The 22,370-nt window shown below is 38.5% G+C and overlaps 1 protein-coding gene across 15 annotated transcripts; it reads left to right on the forward strand.

Moving 5' to 3' along the window:
- Window positions 1-207: 207 nt before the first annotated feature.
- Window positions 208-20,224, forward strand: SEC22A (SEC22 homolog A, vesicle trafficking protein). 15 transcript variants are annotated; one of them, XM_068949075.1, is made up of 10 exons: window positions 656-743; window positions 1,055-1,194; window positions 2,598-2,657; window positions 4,620-4,681; window positions 4,951-5,154; window positions 8,295-8,458; window positions 9,757-9,951; window positions 12,374-12,492; window positions 15,189-15,254; window positions 19,403-20,224. In XM_068949075.1, exons 5-10 carry the CDS (start codon window positions 4,973-4,975, stop codon window positions 19,601-19,603), a joined length of 927 nt encoding a protein of 308 aa, XP_068805176.1. In that variant the 5' UTR covers window positions 656-743; window positions 1,055-1,194; window positions 2,598-2,657; window positions 4,620-4,681; window positions 4,951-4,972; the 3' UTR covers window positions 19,604-20,224. The 15 variants fall into 15 exon arrangements, 13 of the variants coding, with proteins under 13 accessions (XP_068805165.1, XP_068805168.1, XP_068805177.1 ...); XR_011141961.1 differs by lacking the exons at window positions 656-743; window positions 1,055-1,194; window positions 4,620-4,681 and adding exons at window positions 219-369; window positions 17,541-17,701 and having other exon boundaries at window positions 2,429-2,657; XM_068949067.1 differs by lacking the exons at window positions 656-743; window positions 1,055-1,194 and adding an exon at window positions 219-369 and having other exon boundaries at window positions 2,429-2,657.
- Window positions 20,225-22,370: the final 2,146 nt, after the last annotated feature.

Below are 22,370 nucleotides of genomic sequence, written 5' to 3' on the forward strand. Positions count from 1 at the left end.
CCAGCGGCACCCCTCGGCCTCCAGGGTCCCCTCGGGCCGTAACGTGAGGATCCCCCCCTCCCTTCCCCGAGCCCCCGGGGTGAGAAGCCCCGCGCCCCGGCGAGGAGCCGCCGCCGCCCCGGGGCAGCCGGGCCCGGCGCGACGCTCCAGGCCCAGATCCCAACGCGCCCCCGCCCCAGCCCGTCGCCATGGCGACGCCCCCGCCCCGCCCCTCCCACGGAGCAATGGCGGGGCCGCGTCGGCGTCACGTGACGGCCACCGCCTAGCCGCCGGGCGGACGTGGACGGTACCCACAATGCCTGGCGGGAGGCGGCGGCGGTGGCGGCAGGGGGCAGCGCGCGCGCCGGTGCCGCCGCTGCGCTGAGGCAGGTAGCTGGGCGCCCCCTCCCCACCTCCCCCGGCGCTGCCGCGCGCCGTTGCCTAGCGACGCGCCCCGCCCCGCCCGGCCGGGCCCGGCCCGGCCCCCTCGCGGGGCCTGGCGGGGAAGGGGCTCCGCCGCCGTTTGGGGAGGGGGCGGCCGCCGGCCTCCCTCTCTCCCTGCCTCCCTCCTTCCCTCAGGGTGCCGGGGCGGGGGGGTGCGCAGGGGTCGCCCGGTAAAGCCAAGAGACATTTGGCTCCGATTCCTTCTCCTGCCCCCCCTCCCCGCGCCGCTGCTGCGTTACCGGGGGGGGGGGGGAGCGCGGCGAGTGCGAGGGTGGCTGTTAGGGGCGAAAGTCTTCCGTGTCCTGTCCTGAAACATCCAGGTGCTGAGGCGGCTGCCGGCGTTTTGCCCTGCTCAGGGGGAGGTTAGCCCGGCGCGGCTGCAAGCCGCGGGGCCCCTTCCCGCGGGGGCGCTTTTTTGGGGGCGAGGGTCGGTCACCGGCCCCTGGGCCTCGGGCCTCGCCGGGCCCTGCGGGGGTCTGAAGCGCTGCGCTCTCCTTTTTTTTTTTTTTTTTTTTTTTCCCCCTCCCTCTTCTTTATGAGAAGGATTATACGGGCTAGTGGTTTGGGATTATTTCCTAGTCCGATCATAGCTGATAATGTCAAAGTGGCTTTATTTATCTCCCATCCTTAGGCAGTGTTTTCGGTGGCGGAATGGGTTTCTAAAGGGTGCTGAGGAGTGGGGAGACTGAGATTGCTCCCTGTGTAATACAGCTGTCACAGCCTGCAAAAGAGAGGAAAACAAATTTTCTGAGGCTCTCTTGTATGCTTGAAGTAAGCATGGAAACCGTATCTTCGTTCTGCTTTTACAAGGAGCCGCCTGGCTTGCAACCACAACCCAATTTTGTGTTTTATGGAGTGTTAATAGGAGAGGCAGGCATGTTGGCAAGGAAGGCTTAATTAAGGAGATGCTGAAAGCTCGCGGGTGCAGGAGAGTAGGTCTGCCATGACACTACATTTATTTACAATATCTTTCAATTTTTCTGAAGCTAGTCTGTTTTTAAAAGACTGGCGTATCCTGAGCAAACCGTTTTCACAGACCACTTTTGGATGTTTTCTCGTAAAGAGTTATGAGAAGACAGATAAGTATAAAACTCATATTGTCATATGTCAAACTGAAAGGCCAATCCCTTACAGAGGAAGGCTGGAATAGAGACCACTTTCTAGGACTTTTCTTGATGCTGCCTCAGGACCAAGTGTCATCCATAACACATAGATAAACTCGATGATAACTGGATCTATCTTTAAAAAAATACAGTAACAGGCTCTGATTTGCACCATCCCAGTTTTCCCTCTAATGGGAGGAATAATAATTCCCATTTGTGAAAGCAGCAGAGTGTGGACGATTTTCTGGCAGGTTTAGGGAGAGTGCAGTAACACAGGAACGCCCGTACCTGGGTCACTCTTTCCCGTCTGTGGTCTGGTTTCTCCATGTTTCTCTTTTCCTTGAACTCTCCCTGTCCCGATTTTCAGAGAGGCCTGTGAAGTTTTAGTGTAAGGGGAAATCCGTAAAGACAGGTCAGAAGCAGATGCGTACAGAGAAGCGTAACACTGGCACCATCACAGAGTGATTTTGCCGTAGTGTGCTTTCATTGTTTGTGGGTCGGGCCCTTCCTGAGCAAGGGGTAGTCTTTTCGATAGAGTAACCCTTCTAGCTAATCTGTGAACTTATCTAGTTACCTCTTGAATCCACCTAAACTTTCAGCATCTACGTCATCCTGTGGCAAGGAGTTCCCCTGGCTAACGGCATGGTTTGTGAAGAATCAGCTATGTTTTCTGTTATATCCTTAATGTTCTTTCTTCAGCCTCTGTGTATATATGTCTGTATCAAACGTGCCAGCTGGTGCTTTCTGCGGAGCCTGATTGTTTAGAAAGCCAAGTAAAAGCTGCGTTTTCATTTTGGAGATTTAGTAAACTGTTTCTGATGAGCATGGCCTCACAAAAAGAATTGAATAATAGCGTTAGCCACAAAATGCATGTATTAATTTATTCAATCTTGTCTCATCAGATAGCTCGACATGAACTTCAGTGATCGAGATCATATAAAAAGTAAACAGAACAGTATTTTTTCTTCGGAGAGCTGGCTTCAGGATTCTGAGTTTCTCCTGCCTTGCTGTCTTACCTGCGGCCTTTTCCTAAGACAGGACATGGAGCTGTGGGTCCTTTCTTCCCTTTAGGTGCTAATGAAGTTACTTCACCAGAGGAAATGCAGATCCATGAAATTCCGTTTTGTGCAAGTAAGTTAATGAAGGGGAATTATAAACTTTTGCTATCACATTATTGTTCTGATGTTGCTCCCAGAGTCCCAAGTGATAAAAGCAGCTGTTGTCCGAGAAACGTTACATCCCCTGTGATTGTGTCATGCTTGTGAGCCACTGCCAGGGTTATGTGGTTGGCAGCGTAGTTAAGGAAACGAGTGCCGTGTGTGTGGTCTGTATTTCATGTGACTTGTTTTACTGGGAGACTTGCATAAACATAAGTGCAGATACATACAAGTTGCCAAAACTGTAGGCTAAATTTCTAGAATGCTTTGCTCTAGCAAACTAACCTAGAGGAAATTCTGAAGTATCCAACTCTGATCAAAGCATTTTGTACACTAGGGAATTCTGTGGTGAGATGCTGGATTAAGAAGCCTACCTGCACCAGTAGGCTTGTCGTAGGTAGGAACCGGCAAGGGCTCAGAGGCTCTCGGTGGCTGCAGTGGCTTCTGCTGCTGTTACAACTTTGGTGAAAGTCTGATGCACTATAAAGTTAGAAGGGCATTCATTTGGAACTCATATTGCTAAGTTAACATAACTCATCTGAAAGCAGGTTGAAGTTTGGCTGCCGCTGAAGAAGCAGCTGAATTTCTTTCTTAACCTGAAAATTGCAACCAATTTTCAATGTTTCTATTATTGCACAACTTTCTCTGTGAGGAGTAAATATTCTTGAGAAACGTGAATATTGATTGTTATTCAAAAATATCCAGGTGTAAACCCTTTGTGCAGGGGGAAAGAGAGGAGGCAGGAGTTCAGGAAAAAGTGGCTTTTTCCTGCTCTTTTGCAAAGAGGCAGTGCTATTTTGGGAGAACTTTGATTCCTAATTTTTAGAATAGAGTCCTTCAGTTGCTAAGTGTTGTAAAGCACCCTTAATGTCGTGGTTTTGAAAGGTGCTATAGATGTGTCAGTGCTGCACACTCGAGCATTTCAGCTGTATTCAGAAATGTTTTCTTTTTCAGTTTTTGACTACATGGAACTTCAGTGCACCTTCTGAGGGAGGCAAACACCTGTTTTTTCGTAATTTCTGAAGTCATAGCTGTAGTGTGTTTACAGAGCAGTATTAAGAGTTGAGTGAGGAAGTGTGTTTGCTTTGACTTCATGTAAGTTCTACCAGTCACCCACTTGTCAGAGGACAAATCTTGTTTACTGTTACTTAGCATATAACTAATTCATCTTTTAAAAAATCTGCATAATGCTTGTCTTGCTAAACTTTTGGATGTTTTGATTAAATGTAAGCTTTGAAGAGCATGAAGCTTTTAAAAAATGTGTCTTCAGAGACTGTCTGCAGGGTATGTGTTTATATTGTTAAATACCTGCTGTAAATTTTCTTGCTGTGTGTCAGGAATGTTTTAATACGCAACTTTTTCTTAATTTTTTAATTACAGAGTTAAAGACAGCTATTGTTTCAAACCAGAAAAAAAAATTGTATTTTGGCCTACTTACGTTCTTTGCCATTATTTCAGAGGTTAGATTCCACAAAGCTTTAATTATTGTGTTTTCCACAAAGCTTTAATTATTATGTTTTAAAAGTTAAATACTCTAGAAGCACATAAGCCTTACAAGTGCTGTTTTAACTTGTCTGGTGTTTGTATAATAGTGATAGATACATTTTGCAGGTTTAAAAAAAAAAAAAGAGAACTAGATAAGAAAAAAGACATTTCATATTTCAGAGTTTGTGTTATGATTTGGGAGAGGTGGATTATGTTCTTTGATGTCTCGATTACTTGGTTTCTTGTTTGATTGTATTTAAGTTTTGTAAGTCTCCATTTGTCAAGGTACTTAAGCATGCGTTTAGCAACACAGTTTCATGAAAGTGCATTAATGTTATTGGTTCATCAAGGCCAGGATGAATTTTCTATCTGGCATATTTTTATCGTACACTTTTTACCCCTCCAGCTATTGTTCTTGTTTATTTAGACTATAATTTTTGTCTCACTGCAGAAGAAAGGCTTACATTGTGAAGAGTATAAATGCTATGGTAGTACCCAGGCAAAGTAATCAAGGTAATTAGATTAATTCATATAAAAAAATATTTGAAAACATGATGTTAGATTTGCTGCCTCTTTGTGGTTTGCGTAGACTGTTAGGTCCTACTCAGTGAAGATTCTAATCTGAGTTATAGTTGAAAATTCATCCCTGTGCCCCATTTTCAGATTGAGCTCTGTATACAGTTTGGGAGCTTTGAGTAATCACCGTTGGCTCCTCTCTCTTTATTTTTTACCTTAGTTTTGATTCCTCCGTATTTCTCAGTTTTTTTTGTGTTTTGTTTTAGGTTGTCGTTAACTCTGTTGGCAATGTCTATGATTTTATCTGCCTCTGTGGTCCGTGTGAGGGATGGACTCCCGCTGTCTGCATCTACTGATTATGATCAAAGCACAGGAGTGCAAGAATGTAGGAAATATTTTAAAATGCTCTCAAAGAAACTTTCTCAGCTTCCTGATAGATGCACTCTGAAAACTGGGCAGTATAATATAAAGTAAGACATCTCTTACATATATTTATAACGTTCCTGGGTTGAGCTTGTCTGTAACTTAAAAAGGTCACTGTTGCACATCGGTAGTGACTGATCAAATTAAGAAGCTTTTTGTGTATCGGAAATTTAAAATTGAGAACTTCTAGAATTTCTACCACACTTCAACGGAAATTATCATTTAAATTGCCAATACTTTTATAAATACTGAAGTTGTTGACTTACTAGAAAGATTTCTGTTAATTTCAAGGTTGTTTCTCGCGTGAGATTCATGAGATTTTTAATTATTTATCATGTTATTTCAAGTAGTATCTACCCGTTTTCCCCTTTTAGCCTGCACAAACAGAAAAAATACTCAAATACGTTGATAGTCTAGTATCTTGTGTGTATTTTATTATGGAGTTAGGTCCTACTATGCCTTCATTGTACATTTAGAATTTCTGTTGACTTCAGAGAAAACGTCATACCTTAAGAAATAAGCATAACTCAACAATTTTTCCATACAGTGATGTCAGTTGAGGCACCAAATAGTAATTCTCTTACTGTGTCTTCCTATGTGTTTGTATGTTGCTTGTGTCAATGGAGACCTTATTCTGACTGGCAGGTCCTAAAATTTAAATACGCATGATATATGGTAGAAAAAATATCATGATTCTCTGGTCTCAGACAAAATCAGTCTCTACTGTTGAAAGCATATTTCATTTATTAAAAATGATTCATTGTTAGAAACTGATTTTTCACTTCTCATCTATTTCTTTATCTGGATGGTATAGCTGAACTGTTAAGTTTCCTTCCATGGATCTCATGCATTAAGAAAATGCTGTTACGTTTGCTGTTTCCAGTGTTGAAAGTGAATATTTAAACCTTTGAAATCCTGTTCCCCCCCCTGTCCGTAAGTTCTTAAAATGTTGTCCAAATATTGCAAACTTTAAATATTTTATGAGGTACTGCAGAAGTCTTATTCTATTTATGTGAATGCTTTTTTTTTTTTGTTTTGGATGCATTGTGAAGAGTTTTGGAGGTGCTTGTGGACATTAGTGGAGAGTATAATATCTTCATCAGGCAGGAGAGAAATAGTATTGCACATGGGGAGTGAGGGATTGGGAAGAATTTTTCCAGAGTCTGGAGGAAATGTGTAGTAAAGCTTTGAAGGAGTCTGCTTATCCTGATACGCCATCCAGCACTTCCACAGCAATGCTTTCTGTTTTCTCTTTACATCCTTTTTTTATTTCTTAAAACAGTTTCTCAATTGTTCTTGTCCTTCAATTTTGAAGCTAGTCAATTTGGTAGTATACCTGCATGTCAACACTTAATAAGCAGTAATTCAGAAGATGCTTTTTTTTTTCCCACCATTGCAATGTGAAACTTGAATTATCAGGAAATAATTATTTGAATGTAGTATTCACTCAAAATTTTGCTTTATACGTGACCTTTTTTTCCTTAGTATTGGTAATTAGATGCACCTGTGTGTAGCTGATAATTCAGTTGCACTTTAGCTGAGCTGAAATCCTAATTTAGATATGCCATTTTAAATGAGTCGAGTGATTTCATCCTAACCCCTAGCAAACAGGTTGACATTAAGCTAACACTTATAGCAGTGGGACTGTGTACCACGTGCCTAATCCTAGAAAGTGCTCCAGCTTCTCCATATCCTGTCAGTAGCAGTAAGTTTCCAGCATCAATCAGGATTAGGCTCAGAATGGGCTATGTTTTTCCAGTTGATGTCTCTTTGATTCATAGTTTCGGCGGGGTTAACAAAGCTGCAAAAAGCATTCTTGGAAAGCAGTTCCAAAGTGCAGTGACAAATCAATACAAAAATTTTGCACGTTCTTTTTCATTGCTTCAGTAGGCTGCAATTTCATTTTCATCCCAAAAATTAAAAGGTCAAGTTTGCACTGTAGAGATTGTTCTGTGTTCTCGCCTGCCAGTCATCAGGTACTTGGTAAAAACACGGTAGCAGCATGTTTTACCTGATTGTTGAACAATAACTTATTATTTCCATTTTGTAATTGTTCAGTAAGTTATCTTAAGATGTGAGCTGAGATTTGAAAGAGTGAACACTTGATTTATTTAAAAAAATAAGTTCCTAATTCTTTTTCTCAGTTTTTTCCTTAGTCATCATGTCGTATGACCATTCTTTAAACAAGAGTAGAGACGCTGCGAAGCATGTACCTAGTATCTGATAATCTGTACTGCTGTGAATTGAAGTTCTGCAGTATTTTACATCTTAATTACAAAGAGCAAACAGTTTCTGTTTGTGTAAACAAAGAGCAAAAAGTAAATTTTTCTCTAACATGTAACGTTGGTCGTTGCTTTAATTATCCATAAAATGTGGAACTGTTTTTGAATAAAGTCAATGGTTACTTTTTTTTAGATAACAGCTGCGGTTGGTTTATAAACTGATCAGCTTGTAAGAAACTTTTAAGAATGGCATGTAAAACTTAAAAACTTATTCTGTAGAGCTTTGATTAGTTTCTATGCTAAGTTATATATCAAGATTTTGAAGAAATTTGAGTGTCATGAAAAAGCGAACTACGTTTCAATGAGCTGCCCAATTGCAATGGGTATACGTACATTGAAAACCCTTCCTTCTTTCCAATTCCATATTTCCATATTTCCATTCCAATTCCATATTTGCTGTCATCTTTACATCTGTCTTTAGAGAGTGATGAATCTGTCATTCTGTGGAATAGTTTCATTCTCTCACATATTTAAAAAACAGCCCTCTGTGCTCCCTTTCCCCCCAACCCTTCTGAAGATAAATTGTTTGTGTTTTTGGGATGTACCTGATGCCATATTCTACATCTGAGATTACTGAAATGCTCTCATGGGACAGACACCAACTCCTGTATCCCAAGGGCTTTGTCTCCTATCTATCTATTTGCATGTTACTCAATTGTAACACTCATATATATGTATAGCATAGCTCCTTGTTTGATGGTACAATGCTATGTTAAAGTAAGGCATTACCTAAAGGTAAATTGTTCTCATCTAGAACAGCGTTTGACTTTTCAATAAACATTAGTGCCTTTGTTATCCTGGAGCAGTTTCTGCTACTCTGATTGCAGAATATGAAATCTGACTTGTAAAGCTGTGGATTACCTGGATTTCATTTTGAAGTTTTGAATTTGTTGTCTCAATTACAGCTTTATCAGTTCTCTGGGAGTGAGCTATATGATGTTGTGCACTGAAAATTATCCTAGTGTCCTGGCTTTCTGCTTCCTGGATGAACTTCAGAAAGAGTTCATCACTACCTACAATATGATGAAGACAAATACTGCTATCAGACCGTACTGTTTTATAGAGTTTGGTAAGGATCAGACTCTTCTTTTTTTTTTTTTTTTTTTTTTTACAGTCACCCTCCTCATTCTTACTCTAGGTCAAATCAGTATTTAAGTAGATGTGTAACCTAATGCGCACAAGAGAAAAGTATCTAGGGGAGTCTATAACTGTATTTCAGGTGCATTTAGAATCTGATTTAACTCTCATCATAGTCAACAGAAAAAAATGCTTCCATGGGAGTTAAGTTAGGCTACTCGAGTTTGACCCAAAGGTTGTTTGTAGTCTTTCTGTTCATTTAAGGAGGTTTTAGTTTAGGTATTGTGTGACTAAATTTGGAGTTTAGCCTCTCCTAGTTAATAACACTTTATGACATGTTTGACTTCATACTTGGATTAGTTAACCTATAAAGGCATTGAGCCTCATAAATTTCCAAAGTAAAAGATCAGAACTTCATGTTTGCTCTTAAGTGTGTTAGTTTTTGTTCAGAATGTGAAAGGGAGAGAAGATTTTGGTGTTATGATATAGTGATGCATTTAACCTTCTGTGATGCAAGCTCCAAACAGAACTAATCTCATATGTACCAGATAACAACTGTTAGGGCTTCTATTAATATCTGTCGCTTTAAAACTATATCTTACGCAGTTATTTTATCTATGCTTATGAAACTGCATTAAAGCAAAAAGAATTGCTGTTTTAGAAATATGAGGTGCCTACTCCATTTGTTTAATTCCTGTCTGTAATTAATTCAGTCCATTTTTAATTACTTTTATATAACATTGTTGTCTTCCTTGTAAAGATTTCTGTGAACTCGCTTTTTCCCCCCTATGTTCTCTCTTTGACCAGTTGTTAAATTAGAGTGTAGGTCTATTAGAGAGTTTATATCTGTATAATACGGTATTAACTTTCTCAGCCTGAATATTTTGCAGGCACGTTCCATACTTAAGTGAGTTTATACTTGAATGCAGAAGTTAATTTTTTCATAAGGATATTTCCTAAAAAAGAAAAGCCTGCATAAATGCAACAAATCGGTTATATTAGCAATGCTTTCAGTCTCGTGCAGTGAAAAGCATTAGTTTATTCACAGTTATTAAGTAACTTTACTGTTACTTTGCTTTATTTTGTTCTGCAGAATTAAATAGCCCATAATATATTAGTCATAAAACAGAAATAGTATTAGGATGTTCCAAGATAAATGCAAGCAGTTCAAACAATGTATTTAAACTTGTGTATTTGTGAAGTGTGTTGTCCGTGAAGTTGCATGGTCTTGGATTATTTAATTAGCAAAAGTCTGTAAGGATGTACCTCTTCATTTTAAATTTGACACAGATAATTTCATTCAGAGGACCAAACAGAGATACAACAACACACGTTCTTTGTCAACAAAGATGAATCTTGCTGACATGCAGACAGAAATCAAACTGAGGCCACCTTATCAAATTTCCATGTCGGAACTGGGTTCAGCTAATGGATTTGCACATTTGTCTGCTACGGATTATAAGGGTACTGGTAAGATATCTGCTGGTAAGTGTCAGACTTCAGTTACTTGTATCCTTAAATGATGTAGGGCGGTAGAGTTAATTTTTCTTTTGATATGTTTTCTTTTTTCTTTTTTCTTTTTTTTTTTTAAAAAAAGCCTTTTGACTGTGATATTCTTAAGTGAAAAGCTCCCATGACATAGTGTGTTTTAGCATAGATGTCTTCTGTGTCGTTTGTTCAATGTGCTTACCGTCCCGAGGCACTTACAAAGAGAAATGGGCCTATCCCGTTAAAAAAATGACTTGCTACAAATGAATTAAATGTGTTAAATCAAATTAGATAGGATGCAGAGGTAGGAAGGCAGGCACAAATCTTGTTTTGTTGCAAGGTATAGCGGAATTCCATGCGTTAGTCTTGGCTATGCTGATAAAGCACTGTCTGCTACTTGTACAGATAAAGCTATTGGATGTATATCCAGTGTTTAATAATTTAATGCCTGGTGTCTAGGTCTCTTGTCTAGTTAAAGTAATTGAAAATGGCAGTCCTTTTTCTTTAGAGAAAGTTGTTCTGTATAGTAAAAGGGCTAGTAATATTTAATGTGTGAAACATTCAGTGTGCAGATTATAGGGTAGGATTTTGCTTTAAAGGTGAGCATAGGTGTTGACAGACAGTAGAAATATGGTGACAGCATGCTGAAGTGTGATGTTTTAGGTATTTAGTTAGGATGAGTTTAGTATTTTCTAAGCTTTTTTCAATGAAAGCTCAGTTCTCAAATCATAATTACTTCTTCCCTGATAGCGCACCTGTTTTGTTTATTTTTTTTATGAATGTCATTACGAGTAGTGCAGTTTCTGAAATAATGTAAATTTCCAAAGTTGCTAAATAAAATCCAGCATTTAATTCAGAATTTGTGCTTTCTGTGTACTTTGGCTTGTGTTAGGAAGTTTTGAGTTTGCAGGCTGTCTTGGTTGAGCTGACAAAACTCTTCTACTTTGCTCCTTGTGGCTCTCAAAGAAGCATTTTAAATACTGTTTGAACGCACGATGTTTTAAAGTTATCCCTATACGAGGGGAAAAATGAGACTGCTTGGAGAGCTGTCCCTAGATTGTCAGAGCTCACTAGTGAATTAATTTTATCCATCAGTAAATAAAATGAAGTGACTTTTGGAGAGAAACAGTCACATAAACCTTCAGCTCTTTGCCACTCTGAATGAGATTGGTAGAAGAAGTTACAAGTCGCTGAAAAAGAATGATTTGGACTGCAGATGCATATCGAACCTTAACTGTAAGTGGTTGCTAGTAGTGTTCTTCTAGTATGCACAGCAATAAGCTCTGAAAGTTAGACATGAATTATGCTTTTGTTTTAAAAAAATTATAGGGTATGTTATTAAATTCAGCACAAATTAGTTAATTGAACTCATTTTGTGTTCTATTTTGAAGCTATCGCATGGTGATAATCAAACAGCCTTTGTGTGTTTATCAATGAGAAGTAGCTATTGTCATTTTTTTGGTTTAGTGTCTGTAACTTTATGAACGGCTTGGAAAGCCTTTCGCCTGGGTCTGTTCAGTGCAAGCAACCAAGATTGACACCGCTCTCCATATTAATGTTACAGTTCATTAACCTCATTGTTCACATCGTTACACTTCGTTGATTTGAGCAGAATGATTTAAACATGGTTCACTAGTCCTGTTGTTTCCTGTAGTTGCCTGTACTGTTATGGATTTTGAATTGTATTTTCCTACTTGTTTTCCGTTACTAATTATGGAAAGGGACATTAATGAGGAACGTACACAAGTGTTATGTACTTGTGGCTCTAGATAAGCCCAAAAGAGCAGGTGTGCATGGAAGGAAAGTGTTTTTTAATTTTAATATGTTTTATAAGAAACTTCTAAACATATTGGAAAGGTCTGTTGTATAAGGTTGCAGTATAGATACTAGCTGCAGCTTCAGAGCTGTCTTGTATTTGTATCTTTGGTAGCACTCCGTGGCTGGATTTTTTGCGATAGGGACATGTAATAGGCTTTGCCTCATAGTGTTCTGTTCAGCAAACCAGCTGAATTAGCCTCGATAGCTCTGCTAATGCATCAGTGTTGAAGACAATTGGAGGTTGAGAGAGGAGTTCTCAAGTATGTGACTTGTTAGCCGGCTACTAATTGTAGGCGAATTTTACTCGCAGGTGCGTTATTTGCCATTGATTTCCTGGCATGTTTGGGCAGCCTTCAGTACGACGCTGAATAAACTGGATATATCAAGTTAAAGGGAGGGAAAGTTGAGGGAAAGTATATGTTTTGTTAAACCTTGTGTTGATATGTTTAAAATGTTTCCTCTTCTTTTTTTAAAAAGATTGGCATTCAGTGATCTCTTCTTGAGCCGGAAGATACTGAAAAATGAGGTTACTATTTTATGAAATCTTTTGAAGACTCTGCTTTGACCTCTCGTATCTTTTTTTGACCTTGTGCTTTTACAGCTCCTCGTCAGCGTCTGGAACCTGTAACTCTGCCAGGGATTGTCTCATTTGTACTTAGTCTGTTATGTGGGGCTTTGAATTTAATTCGTGGCTTTCACGCCATTGAAAGTCTTCTACAGGTATTGTACTGTGTTTATGGTTTTAAGAGTTACGCATCATATCAATCATAACGTCACTGCAGAAGATGCTTACAATGTGAACTAAATCTTGCCAGTTTTCTTTTCACAAACGTTTGTGAGGTCATACCTTTATTTATGAAGCCTTAATTGTTTGTGGACTATGCATCCTTCACTGAGGCTGTGAGTTTTGAAAGCAGCGCAAGGTAGGTGGTTGACTCTGTAGGTATCTCGGTAGCAGTGGATGCGTGGACATAGTATCCTGTTTTCTAAATTTATGTCATGATATGATATGGTAATTTTTTTTTTCTTAGTTGTTATATAAGAACATGTAGGAGAAGTGATGAACCAGTTTGAAAATCTGATCAATTTTATGGAAATATCTACGGAACAGGGCCTTTAAAGAGCTTTTCTAAAATCCTTTTTTGAAAAGCTTTCTTTAGCTTGCTCCTGTTTTTAGTAAACCTTCTTAAATAGAATGCTCATTTCTCTTTGTATGCTGAAAGGATCAATGTGAGTTACAGTTAAGAGAAACTGTCCACCTATTTCCTGTAAAAGATAGTTCTGCCCCACAGCCTTTCAGCAGATAAGTTTTTCTTTCTATTCCATTTCTTCTGCTAGTTACGTTCTCATTGCTGTAATGAATAAAACGATGATTAATGACTTCTGGCAGTTCAGGTGAATATGTTGGTGTTAGTTATAAGTACGCCCAGAAAGCTGGTGTTTATTCCTACAAAAAAGAAGATTTGCTTAACATTAAACAGGGCTTTACTGTTGTGGTGATGGAGATAGAAACTAAAAATCTCTTGGAAATTTTCAGAAAGAAATGAGGATTCCTCCTGCTTGGCCAGTAGAGACCAGTACAGTTTTGTTCAAATGAATTTGTAGACTTTATAACTGCAGTGCTTTCGATATGTAATGGACTTTCTAGGGCAGTAAGGGAAAGATGATGATCTATAGCCCAGTGACGTCTTATATAGCTATACGTATACGTACAGAATTAATAAAACATTTCTATTTGAGGTATGAGCAATTCCGGAAGGCTAATGAATGGTTGAGCAGGGTTAATAAAGCAAAAACAAGAATAAACTAGTGTCCATACATCTTTACTTTTATCCCTATTTATGTTTCTATGTATTATACATATTTACATAGCTTTTTTTAGAGAACAGGTACACTGCTCATTCAGTATCTTTCTTGTATGAATATGTACAATATCTTCTGAATTTTGTCACCGTGCCTTTCAATTTATACAACTGAATGAATTTAGAGTACAGTGCCGTACAAAAGTAATGAACAGAATGTTACCACTTTAATTGCAATGTTTCTACTTTTTTTTTTTTTTTTTAATCACAGCTGCAGAAAGATATGCCAGTGTTGGATTAACCTATTTAACTGATGATAGGGCAGCCAGTTCATTTTATTCTGCATGCTGTTGCATCTGGAGGTAATAGACGGCAATACAGATGGAAGATAGTATTTTTTCATTTGTAATAAATGACACCAAAAGTACATATTTCCCTTATTATGGAAGAAATCACAAAGTTAAGGCAGAAGTCATCCCGAATGTGATTTATGGAACTTTTTCTGAAAATTCATTATAAAGGAAAACATACTAAACTGAGAGAGAAGCTTTGCAATCTGTCTTTTATTTAGGTATTAGTAAAACTCTGTTATAACCTGTAGCTATGCTTTAGCAAAACTACAGTGGCCTTGTAAGACTTTCATATGCTTTAGGAGTGTACTGCATTGTGGAGGTAAATGTTAGTGCAAACGTGTGAATTTTTCACTTATGAAAGCTGTAGATGCAGATGCTTTGCATTAAACATAATCTTAGCAGAAACAAGTTGTAGCTCCAAATGGCCCAGTTTCTTCTCAAAATGAAATTCTCCTTCAAGAAAGAACATTTGCATGAATAGCCTTTGTTTTCCTGGGGAGGTTTTTGATTGTGGCAGATGTTTATTTGGAATGCAGATAGAATAATCACTGTGCATGTAAATTTATTCCGCTCAGCTCTATAGAAACTATAAAAACGCATTTGAGTAAGTTAGGAGGAATATGTGTTTAAAAAAAAAAAAACAGAGTGGGAAGAGCTGTAATTTTAAGTAAATCTTTCTATCTTTTCCTTTATGAAAACTTAGTTTTCTGTCCATATCTCTTTTTAGGAATAATCTCTGGTAAATTCTTATGCTTTTGTTTGTCCTCGCTGCTGTTAATGCAGACCTGCCATCTCTATTTTCTGCATAGACTATTAGCACACCCTAGTGGCTAGTTTGTCTCTTTTCTGTTTTACCTAGTTTCCATTTTGTGAAGCTGCAGGAAGGCATAATTCCATGAAGTTGATGTTAAAGGTAGTTCCTTGTGTTTAGACTCAGATTATCAAGGGCATCTGGAGAAGGTAAATGTCCAGTGTTACAGCTGGACTTCCTTTAGACTTTTGAAAATCTCGGCATTAGTTGTCCGTCATGGTGAAAAAACATTTTGGTCGGATTGTAGATCGTGGTGCTTTTGTTCCGGAGAGATAAATAAGTAATGATTACTGCTAATTCTTATGGTTTAACTTAATATAGGAATTATTATAAATCTCTTTGTGAGACTACATTAACTTTGAATAATGAATAATTTTCAAACTATACATGTCTAGCATTTGTTTTTGTTGAAACATTGTAAAATGTGATGTTTTGTTTTTATTTTCACAGAACGAAGGGGAAGATTTCAGTTACGTTATTGCATTTTTTCTTGGAACAGCAGCCTGTTTGTACCAGGTATGTTCTTGTACTTGTACAGTTCACTTGAATTTAAAAACATAACTCGATCATCTGTAAACACCGTTTGTTTCTTAAGTGTCATGAATATTTGAGTAGAGTCATTGTAAAAATAATTTCTGCTCTGTTTTACTTCATGGTCAAAAACTATGATAGAGCAGATTCCTACAAAAAGCTTCTATTTGCTGGCATTATGCTTCAGTTCATCAGGATGCAGGGTATACTTTTCTTTCTGGAGCTTACAATTTATCTGTAAAAGTCGCAAGCGATGGAGGTTATATAATTTCCTTAAAATAATAGCTCTATAGTTCAAGCGTATCTAACTGTCTAAACAGATGACTTGCTGCTTCTTTCCTTTAGAAAGGTCTGTGGCAAATACAGTAATACCTTGTACTTACTACACCCCCAAATTTCCCATGCTTGGTATGTTATCAGACATCTCCTTCCTTTTCAAGGCTTTCAGCCACTTTCCTCTCTGTTTTCCTTCTCCAGTCTGATATTTGGTGCTTGCGTTTTGTGTCTGTAGTTTTTCCATTTTTGCAGCTTAATTTGACTTTCCTGTATACTTTGTAGCAAGGTATTCGGGTACACATTGGTATTTGTCATTCAATGACGCTACTGTTATGTTTAGCTATGACTGTGATGTCAGTCACATTCCATTGGTGTTTTTCTTATAGTCCTTTTGACTCATAATCTCTTGTGCCTGTGGAATATGCGGTTTCTACTTTTTGCCATGCTCACATAGTACAGTGTCAAACTGTAAAATAAAACGTCTCAGGATTTTTTTTTACCTCAGCCTTTCCATCAATCAGCCTTTTGTGCAAGTTGCCTGTAATCTCTGTTCTCTACAACTAGTCTGTAGCAAAATGTCACAGCGCAACTCGTATTCTTCAGCACTTGTTGATATTTCACCAGCTTTTGCCTTAAGTAATTCTTTAAGCTGGTGTTAATTTTCCGTGCCCACAATCTGTTCCATATCAGATAAGGCAGAGCCCCTCCGTTCTTTTTTTGCGAGAAAAATAAGCATTCTTCCCTCCTTTCCCAAATTAGAAACTCTGACTCTTTATAAAGTGTTCTTGTCTATGCATTGAGACATAAGGACATATGTCCTTCCCCCACTTGCTTACTTGAATAGATGTATTTAAAAGAAAGAATCCATACAGTTGGGAAAGTAGGCTTTTCCCTAATATTCTGAATATATCTATGAGGCCTCTTGTTGCACACCCTCTAAGGCAGTTGCTGCAGGATGTAGTTGGTCGGTTTTCGGAGCAAAGAGGACTGTCGGTTCCTTGGTGTGCTCTGATATCCGTTGTCCCATATAGGAGTTAGGGAGGTTATTTCCAAGTTTGTGTTGTATGACAGCACATTGCACATTACAGTTCACCCGCAAGACTTCTGTAATGTTGTATTATCTTGTTCAATTAATAATTACACAGCGGTATATTTCTTTTTCTATTTTCCAAGAAAATGATTGCAACATAGATGTGCAGGCAAAAAGTGGGCTTGTACAGAATAGGATGTCTTAGTCTCATGAAGAAACAAAGTGAAAGTGAGCTGCACAGAGAAAATCATTCTCCACTGCTTTTTCAAGAATCCTGGTAATACATAGGATGTATGGATTGGCAAACCAAGGCTGCAGACATATATCTGTATGCATCAAACTGAAATAGTAATAATATTTCTTCTACGTTTTTCACATACAGCATACCATCTGGATGTTTTTTAGATTGATGTAGGAGAAAAGTATTTCCGACATAAACCGAGCAGTAGCTATTCCACCTACTACTGGCATTTTGGGGGTATGGTCCATCACCATGAGTATCTACCAAATAATCTCTAAAACCTTCCATTTCAATCTGATGTTATCGGCATTTAAGTTCACTTTTCTATACAAATCGAGTTACATCTTTAGGGCACGATTTAGCAGCATTCAAATATTAAACTATGGGTTTTAGTTGCTTTACGATTTTTTCCATTTCGGATCACAGGTTTTTTTTTTGCACATCTGAAAGCACCATTTCCAAGTAAACTTTCAAGTCTTTCTGTTTTATGGCCTACTTTGCTTACAAAACTGTAACTGAGTATTGCAACACTGATAATATAGTGCTGCAGTGTTCTCAGGGAAAAATAACTAAGATTAGGAACTCTGATAATACATCCACGAAGCCAAGAATTGTCTGTTCCAGTGCATCTAGAGCTGACATGTCCGTTGTTTCTCCATGAAGTTTCTAGTCTTCTGAAGAAGAAAATGAGCAAGAGTAACAGCTGTCTTCGTTGTACCCACAGTGCAAAGAAGTGTCAGGAACTGAACCGTCAGTTGTTTCTTAGCATTTGTTTAAAAAAAAGAAAAAAGAAAAGACCAAAGACCTCAGGAATTTCATTACAGCACTGGTTAGAGGAACATGTTAGAACACAGTGTCTTGGCCTTCTGACTGCTGCTGTTTTTTGTAAGTGATAGATTTTTTTTTTTTACCATCTCAAACTTAGACTAATGAAAAATTCAGCTCCAGAATTAATTTAAAACAGATCTTCAGTAAAATTTACAATCATCCAACAGCATATTGCAGTAACATATTTAGACTTCTGTACTAACTATTTTTGTTTTTTAACTCCTTCTAGTTTTAATTATTTGAACGAAGCATATCCTGACTCTTACTTTGTTCTTGGAAGGAGCTATACTTCAGATAGTGTCAGTGGAGGAGATGACACTAGGAAATTACTGGATTCTTATTGTTGATATACTAGTACCAATGAATTACTCTTTTTAGATATAATTTGTAAAGCTGTCTGCCTAAGTAGGCTGCATTTTCTCTGCTCAAGATGGCCAAACAGGTTCAAAGGAATTCCATCTGGATTCTGAAACCCGATTACTTTGCTTTGGAGGGAGGAAACAAAAATCTTACCAATGTTCTCACACCTATGAAGGTATTCAGATATCTAGAAATTTCTAGTAGTTCGGATAACCTGAACCATGCTTGCAACGGAAATACATACTTTATAAAGAAGTGAGTTAAATTTCCAATAGAATATAAACCCCAATAAATTGCGTTGTCCAGGTGTAAGCGTACCATGCTTTGGCATTACTTTTTGAGGAAGATGAAAAATTAAAAAAAAAATTAGGTACGGTTTCTCTGACACTGATAAAACATGGCAAATGCCCACGAAAGCGAATGGCACTTAGGTAGTCTGATAATGAATGCTGTTAAAACTTTGGAAGAGCATAGTTATATGCCCACTGGGAACAGGTTTGGAATACAAACTAAGCCCAAGTGATGTTGTTACCTACCTTGAAGCATAGCAAAAGCTTCCTTCGGCAAATGGAAATGGCTCGAATCCAGAGGACAAATAATTTTTTGTGGAAGTTGGGGAAGTGGTTTGAACAATAGAAGAAATAAAAATAATGTCCATGAAAAATGCTGGACAGCTGCATCCTTTTAGAACTGAAAAGAAAACTGAGGTAAGACAATAGAACAGATTTCACAGCTGTTCAGCTCGCAGGAGGAGGAAGGCAAAGAATAGGGAGCTGTGGACAGTCCTGGCGTTTTGCGTTCCACAGCGACGTACATCTTCTCTGCGCAGAGACTGACCCTTAAAACGTGTAGAATTACAGCAGGATCGCTGGGTGTTGTGCAGCGCATAGCGGCGGGCTGCTCCACATCCACCGGTTCCCCTTGGCGTTAACCTAGCAGGATGCTGGGTTTGCACCTGCAGGACTGCCTGGTGCTGAGCGTTCCCCCCTGCCAGGCACTGCTGTTCTCCTTGCCCTTACCATCCTTGTCCCAAAGAGGACTTAAAGCTGGCTCTCGTTCCTTCCCCCTTGCCTGGCTGGAGCAGAGATTGTATTTTAGACTGGAGATTGCCAGGAACATCCACTTCCCTTTGTCAGGAGCCGCTCTCGTTATTGCAGTTTTTATCAATTATTTTGAGAGAATTGTCCTTAAAGAGAGTTTAATGGAAAAAAAATTAAACTTTTAGTGATGTTGAGTACTTCTCACCCTTCTTTGACTGCTGTAAATTGATGCTATTCTTATAGGATTAATTAAAAAGTTTTACTTTTTTATTTTTGTAATTTCTTAATGACCAGATATGTTGCATCAGTGGAAGTTATTTTCCACGTACTAATGTGATTTCTTTTTTCTTCCTGGCAGTGTTACCTATTTGTGCATTACACAGGCTGGAGGAATGTCAAATCCTTCCTGACTTTTGGGTTAATTTGCCTGTGTAACATGTATCTGTATGAACTGCGCAATCTGTGGCAACTCTTCTTTCATGTGACTGTGGGAGCATTTTCTACGTTACAAATACGACTGAGACAACCACAGGGGAAGTCCCCAGATTACAATGTCTGACAAGTCCTGGAACATTTCAAGGCGATCTTGTTCCAGCAGTTATTCACTCTCAGGAATGTAAAGCTGTTCTCCAAAAGAAGAAGCTAGATGGGACTTTTTATTTGTTTTGTTCTTTGTGTTCTTTTTTTTTTTTTTCCGGTAAATCAGTGTAAGATGCCTAAGATGCCTGTGGACATTTTTCAGTCGATGGTTAAACTTGTTTTTAAAGGAGACCTGAAGACACAAAAGAATACTGGACTAGAAGAGGAAAATGGGTCGTATCCATCCAGTGAAATGTATGGGGGGCACCAGGTTTGGAGAATTTGGCAGATGACATGAAAAAGCTTCGTCAAAAGTATGTTAATGGAAGGAATGTATTGGAGTGTGTCCTGCATATCATGCAAGCTCTTTACTTACAAAATCAGTTTTGCCTTTGTGAGGCAGTAGGGGAATAGGCTAAATTTGAGAAGAAGAAGAAGAAAAAAAAAAAAAAAAAGAAGCTATTGCATATTAGTAGACTATAGCTGGAATGTGTAAGAGGCTATGTTTTGGAACACTTTGTTTCTCATTGACACATACGTGAAAGGTTTCCTAATTAAAATGTAACTTGGAAATGCTCTAGTTTCTGGGGATCAGCTTTTAGACACTAGTGGCCCTCTGTCTAGTGCTGTAAATACTTGCACATTTTTTTTCATTTGTTTAATTTGCTCTTAATTACCTTTTGAAAGTGATCTCTGTGGGCATGGTTTATTTTTAGTAATTATCCAGCAAAATTCTGCCACTTAACCCACCATTTTTGCGCTCTTCTCTGTTTGAACTCAAGAAAGATTGAAAAGAAATGGTCTGGTGAGTAGATGGAGTGACTTTGATTTCTTGGCTCCTCTTCTTCTTCTTATTTTTGAAATAGATAAATAAGCAACTGGTGACAGGCAAGTAATAAATCAGTCTAATTAGCTTAAACAAGAAAAGAACAGGAATTTTGTTTCTTCTGCTGGCTTTGTTTGATTGTGCTGGAATAGAGCTTCCTTGGTCTGGACTGGTGTTTGAGAGAACCATTGTATATTCCAGAAGTTTGTGAATTAACCAGCAAACAACAGATACTTAGAAAACAGAATTGCAACCATGTGGTGATGTGGTACCATCCTCAGTTACATCATTGTTGAATTTTGTTTTGTTTTTTACAATTACACTTCAGTTATTTATGATGTTTCATAATGTACAAATAGACAGATAAAGATAGATGTTGTATATGGCCTGGAGTAATGTAAGGGTTCAGGGAAGTGCTTAAAGGAAAAAAAAAACTTTAACAGCAGAGAGGTTGCCATGCTGCTTGTGTTGCTGGATTTGGGGATTGGCAGGGCTTTGCTACAGCTACAGCTACCGTGAAGTGTTGCTTCTGACAAATTTCTGAGGGCACTATCCACCAAAAGTTACGTGTTTCAGCAAGCTGGAGTCAGATTACGACAGAGAAGAAGCTGGATACTTATTTTCTTTTTAAGAGTGGTCAAGAAAATCTAGGTATCTTAAGATGAAGAAGAATTAGAGAATGAAATTGCAGTCTTAAGTGAGCAGCAGTGATACTTATTGTATTATTCATAATGTCTGTTTCTCAGACTGATACGTGAGACTAACACCATGAAGATACCTTGATGTGCAGCATCCCACACTGGTGTTGCAGGGGATGTGCTTTGCGGGCAAGCCTCTCTCTCCCCTGCTTTGAGCCAGAAAAGTAGAGTGCATTCCTGAGCCCAATCTGCTTTTGTTTTGGGAACCAGGAAGATGAGGAAGAGATAAGGAGGAGGGTAAGCGTACAAGAATTTTAGGGGATGTTTAACAATGAATATTTAAAAAAACCCAGAAGAACAGAAAACACAATCTGTGTTTAGCACTTAAAAGTTTGCTTGTATTAGCTTTTATGCAGCTTTCTGAAGTCTGGACACATGAAGTTGTAAAAAGCGATCCTTTACCATTTTAAGTCAAGGATTGAAAGATATGGGTATTTATGTTTAGATATAAAACCAGGTTTAATCTTGCTTATAAAATCTACAGGGGTCTTTCTACCTATCTCTTTACTTCACCTCAGTGGATAGGCAGGGCAACTGTTAGGAATGCCCCAAGTACCACTGTGACTTCTGCTACCGTGCACGGGGAGACTTTCCTGTTGCATCCTCTCTTGGGCATGTCTGACAGCAGGTAATCATGTTTATTTTCTCTGAGACTTCCTGCTGTTTCTAAAGATGCATTTTTAAGGAATGAAAATTTCCTTTGCCATAACATCTGGAGCCATTATTCCATTACAGTTATATTGGTGTTTAATTAACTGCTGATTAACAGATATAATGAACAAATACAACTGTCAGAGGACAGCTATTTTTTGTTTTCTTGTTTTTACAGCACTGATAAAAATCCCAGTTCACAGGGAAAAGTTAATATTTGGTCCCTAAACATGACTGTTCTTCATCACCTGATAGTACTGTGTGCTTAAAAAAAATGACTTTTGTGTGTATGACTTTAGTATGACTGTAATATCTGAACTTGGAGGAGATTTTTTGTAAGATTAGAAACATGCAATGCTTATGGCCAGGTTGGAGGTGCAAGTTTTCTGTAAAAATTGCCAAGATTTCACAATTGCTTGCACAAAGCCAGTATTAAGAAAAACAGTTGGTGCTTCCTGGCTGATTTCACCAGATTCCTGAGTATATACAGATACTTAACAAAAATGAATTTCTGCATCCATCTACTCTCTTGAGCAACATGCTTTATTTTAATTTGAATTGGACAAGGCCAT

This window comes from Struthio camelus, chromosome 6, assembly GCF_040807025.1.
Source record: "Struthio camelus isolate bStrCam1 chromosome 6, bStrCam1.hap1, whole genome shotgun sequence".
NCBI classification, from domain to species: domain Eukaryota; kingdom Metazoa; phylum Chordata; class Aves; order Struthioniformes; family Struthionidae; genus Struthio; species Struthio camelus.